This window comes from Megalops cyprinoides, chromosome 2, assembly GCF_013368585.1.
Source record: "Megalops cyprinoides isolate fMegCyp1 chromosome 2, fMegCyp1.pri, whole genome shotgun sequence".
NCBI classification, from domain to species: Eukaryota; Metazoa; Chordata; class Actinopteri; order Elopiformes; family Megalopidae; genus Megalops; species Megalops cyprinoides.
Window position 1 is genome coordinate 1261840 of NC_050584.1, and position 4760 is coordinate 1266599.

The following is a 4760-nucleotide window of genomic DNA, read 5'->3' on the forward strand; positions in this document are numbered from 1 at the left end:
TAGAAAGCAATAAATCATTAAACTTGAACAGACTGTTTGCATATTCTATTCACTAAAATACTTAATTGTATTGCGATTAAAATGAACTGGTTAAGACTGCTACATCCCATAGTTTTTGCGCATGCTTGTCTCATATTTCCTCCCCTTGTTTTAAGAACAGTGCTGTTTTAATTATGCGGTTAATTATGAAGCTTTTTCTTTGTAAACTTCAGAACCTGACAAGCTTTTTACATCTGTAAACCAGCTACTACAGTCAACTCAATCCACTGTGAGACAAAGGGCCTCAAGACCCCCCACTCCCAACTACAAGGTAGCGATCTGTTGTTTGTGGTATAACACTCTCCAAACCCCTGCCCTGATGCCCAAGGCCTGACTACACTTGGGCATCAGGGCTCTCTAAAGGTAGCAGAGCTAGCTGAGGAGCTCTGGATGCAGGCCAAGCCTCTGAAGAACACCCTCCGGCATACAAAACACAGGGTTTACAGCCTTGATTTCCTCATCTCCCAGCAGCGACAGGCCTGCAATGCCGAACAAGGTGTGAAATGGGTCCACCTGAGGTTTGTGGGAAATACAGAGGGGATGTGCTTTAGTAACTTAAAAAAACATAAGACAGATACGTTTGAAGTTACAGGGTTAACTGTGATGCAGAACTAAATGAGACACATGTTATACAAGATATGTTTAGTTTAATTTGTGCCCAAAACAGCACAAAAACAAGGTTTCACTATGGAGAAAGATCATCTACAAAAGGACACAAAGGCTTTATCTTTTTAAGGACTTTGTGGCCACTCAACGATAATGATTCTGAATTCTTCTGATAACATTTTTAACCAGTGTAACTACCTAGAGTATGTCATATTTTTCTTTCACAGGAGAAAAAAAGCTGTGTGAGAAAGGAGCTAACTGATGCTGATGCTGTTCAAGCTGAGTGGTGGAGTCACTTGCCATATCTCCAGGCCTGTCGGCAAAGCCTCCAGTCTCCTCATCTTGGCAAGCCAAGATAAAAGACCGCAGTTTATTTTTGTCAATCCAGTGGATTCTTCCAATGATTTTCAAGGATGCCAGCACCCACCAGGAATAACAAACATCTGGCAGCTGTAGGAACAAAAAATTAACTCTGCTCACTTAAAAAACACTGTGACTGACCATAATTAGTACTTCACCTTGCATCAGAACATCTTAATGTATTGTTCTAAAATGACATCAATTTTTTTTATGAGTTTGGGGGGGGGGGCTCAATGATTAGCCTGGACATAGAACCATCTACCTTTCTGTGCCACTAAACTGAACAACATTTCCTGACAGATTAACTAACTGGACATGAATTGTCCTAAGACCCTATCAGGATGAGTATTCACCCTACTCCTGCACTTTTCCTTCTTTACAATTTTGATTTTGGAAGTTGTGTTTGTATTTGCTTTACCTTTTCAGGCCGTCCATTGAGTCCTCCCGATGGCAACTGCCTTTCACACAGCCACCAGCCCAGCAGGTCTGCACTGACCTGGTGAAGCTGCCCCGTGATGGAGAGAAATCCTGTACAGCAGTAGATCTGAGAAAGACCAGCCAATGAACACAACCAGCACAGGCAAGCAAGGAAGACCACAGACCGTGTGAATGTATTCAAGCACAGACATTCATCAAGCTTTCATGTTTCAGAGGTGCACAGGAAAAGTACTGTACCTGACCGGCGTGAGACTCTGAGCCCGGCCGGCAACCAAATCCGCCATCAAAGTTCATGCAGGACAAAACAAACTCTACTGCTTTGTCAAGGTTAATTGCATCCAGCTTTCCCTGAAACACAAAGCTTTTCCAGTGAGCACTGTTTGCATGATCTAAATCATGTAATATATACTTTAAACACAGTACCATAGAACACGGTACACATCTATGGAAGTCACATCCCCTTCAAAATCAGCAATGTATCATTAAAAACAGTTGTTGTATTGGCCACATCCCCTTTGTGGCTCACAGGAAGACAAGACAAACATGTTTTTATACATGAATGGAACAATGTTCATACCAGCAATGCCAGAGTCGCTACTGCACAGAAGGAAAACCTTGTGTCTATTTCACCTGCAGAAATGGGGTTAAGTTTCATTGTCAAAAACAATACAAGGCAGCCAAGAACAAAGCTACCACACATTCATGAGTTCATCATTTTAAGCTTTCCATTACTCTCACCCCATTTATCCCCAGCAAAAGATCCATCCTCCTGCTGCAGTCCTTTCACATACTCCACAACCTTCTGCACATCTATTACACTAAGGTCATCATACAGGGAGAGAATCTGAGAAAAAATATGTTGGGATGTTAGAAGGACACTGATCCAGATCAACACAATCATAGTAGGGCTGCACGAGATAGCCGTCGCTATGTATCGAATAGCTATTTTTAGCGCAATGACAGCGGTATGTGGCGTTAGGTTTCTTCCCATATTTTTTTCCCTTAGTCACACCTGATGCAGGAGCACACCTCCAGCTTTCTGTGACCATGTGAAATGCTTCCGGGAGACAAAAACGCCACTCGCATCTATTCAATGCTGATATCACAGCAACAGCATTATGCTGCTTCCATGTGGTAGACAGAAACACATGGCCACAAAGATAAAACATATGCTATGTGTTTTTCAAAGCAAATAGGCAAGTTAACTAACATGTAGACAGAAGTGATATTTTTTTCTGCCCCAGAAGCATTTGACTGAACTTTGAAGGTGTGCTCCTGCATCAGGTATGACTAGAGGGAAAAAAATACTGGATTAAACCTAACGCCACACACCGGGGATAGCCGATATTGCGCTAAAAATAGCTATTCGATATATCGTGACGGCTATATCGTGCAGCCCTAATTATTATCAAAGCAAGAAACACTACACCGTTTTCTCTTGCGTCATAAATAACTGCAATCACTGTCATAACATTATGGTCAAATCAATTATAAAATACAAATAAACAGGGCAAAGCAAGACAAGACAATCTGATCCGTTTTAGGTATCCTTAGGTGGATAGCCTCAAGGTTAAAAGCCTTCTCTGCCCCTCACCTGAACAGCGCTCAATGTGTAAAGCAGGTGCGGGTCATGGCCGATGCTGGCACTGATGCCGCCACAATCATGTTGGCATGCCGTGATAAACGCAGTGATCTCTTCTCTGTTCATGCGGGGCAGCTGCCCCATCAAGTCCATGACAGTCAAGCCCCAGTATATGCCACTCATCCGCAGATATTCTGACAATGTGTATTCCTGGAAGATGAGACACACTCAGAGAAAATACAAACAAATGGAGTACATTTAACATATACACTCTGAAAACACTGGCAGTCACTAAAACCCAGGCTTACATAGTCATCCTTCTTGGAGCCATAAGCAGCAATATAGTCTGCATGTTTCTCCAACAGAAGTGTACTTGGTGCATCAGGCTTCAAAACCACATCTTTCACTTGGGTCCCCTGGAGAAAAACCAGTGAGGAGCACAAATTAATACGCCTTGTATTTTCACTGGTATTGCAGCACACGGCACGAAAACTGTCCGTTGGCCAATATAAGCAATTAAAGCGTACACACAGCCCGTCCTTGTTGCTCATCTTTTCATGTAAGACGGTGAGGACAAAAATGTCTACCAAATGCATGTATTACTAGTAATCAATAAGCTCTGGATACAAATAAAATATAATTATATTATTATTATATATATAACACGATACATACAAATAATTATCAATGTAACACAACAAAATTAGGTCATAATCAATCGTGTTTGTTCGACAGAGTAGTCCCATCTTCGCTGCAGTAGTCACGCTACCAAGCGATCAGGCTAGCTAGGTGATGAAGCTAGCAAGCAAAGTAGAAATAGCCAACCAACATGGTTTAAAATATCAAATTCAAGCTAAAAGTCAAGCTGCTGCAAGCAGATGCGAATGAATTACTCATAGGAAATGTGTATACTGCAAATAAAACACACGAGAAGCAGCAAGCTAGCTAACGTAGCTGGCTAGGTTGCTAACTCAACGGGTTAGCAGACTGTTAAAGGAAACACCTTTCGGAAGAATTTATGGCTAGATGTTGTTAGGGACTCTGCAGGCTAGCTAGTTAGCTTGCTGTATTGCTTTTTACTGTTGCTTGACCTGCCACAAGTTACAAACGATCTTTTAAACTACTATGCCATCCTTTCAACACTCTGATGTTAGACAACAAGCCAGCCTAGCTTGCTAGCAGATTAGCTTGATTAATAAGCACTCCAGGACTTAGTAGAAAAAAATATGTAGAGGCAAATGCTATAGTTTTCCTTCTAAAATGTATATCTTCACTTGAAGCTTCTCAAGCACCATGTTTATTAATAAAAATACAAATATATTTCAGTGTATACTCGCCATCTTTGGATGATGTCCCAGGTCCTTCCTAGTCTTTTTCTTTGAATTCGTCATTGACTGTTAGTAATACACCCCGACGTGTATTGCTGCCACCTACAGCATTGGTGGAAAATGGGAAGTTACATGCGCCCAACCCCGCCCATATATCCAATGAACGTAACATCATACACGTTCTATTTTAAAAGACGTATGACAACTAGCTACGTTGGGTTGCTACTTAACTAAACACTTAGCCTGTCAGATCAAGTCGCAGTTATTTCTTTGTTGCTAAGTTTTTTTCAGTTTCTTGTGTGGTACGCAAAGCACCGATTGTCGTGTCTCCCCTAGTATGAAATAACTTGTTACATTAGGAATATGTTCAATAACTGTTAGTTTCTAATAATATTGTGTATAAATAT

General features: G+C 41.3%; 1 protein-coding gene across 1 annotated transcript; it reads right to left on the reverse strand.

The window, feature by feature from the left end:
* Positions 1-397: 397 nt before the first annotated feature.
* On the reverse strand, positions 398-4412 carry rabggtb (Rab geranylgeranyltransferase subunit beta). Its single transcript, XM_036521778.1, has 9 exons — positions 4363-4412; positions 3334-3441; positions 3038-3235; positions 2182-2287; positions 2021-2073; positions 1681-1791; positions 1424-1549; positions 946-1095; positions 398-552 (listed from the first exon to the last, which is right to left on the reverse strand). Exons 1-9 carry the CDS (start codon positions 4363-4365, stop codon positions 412-414), a joined length of 996 nt encoding a protein of 331 aa, XP_036377671.1. The 5' UTR covers positions 4366-4412; the 3' UTR covers positions 398-411.
* Positions 4413-4760: the final 348 nt, after the last annotated feature.

Coding starts and splice junctions, on each gene's coding strand:
- rabggtb (XM_036521778.1), bottom strand. Junction 3,236..3,333: donor GCTCCAAGAAGGATGACTAT/GTAAGCCTGGGT, acceptor CTCATCTTCCAG/GAATACACATTGTCAGAATA. Junction 1,792..2,020: donor TAGCGACTCTGGCATTGCTG/GTATGAACATTG, acceptor TTTGTGTTTCAG/GGAAAGCTGGATGCAATTAA.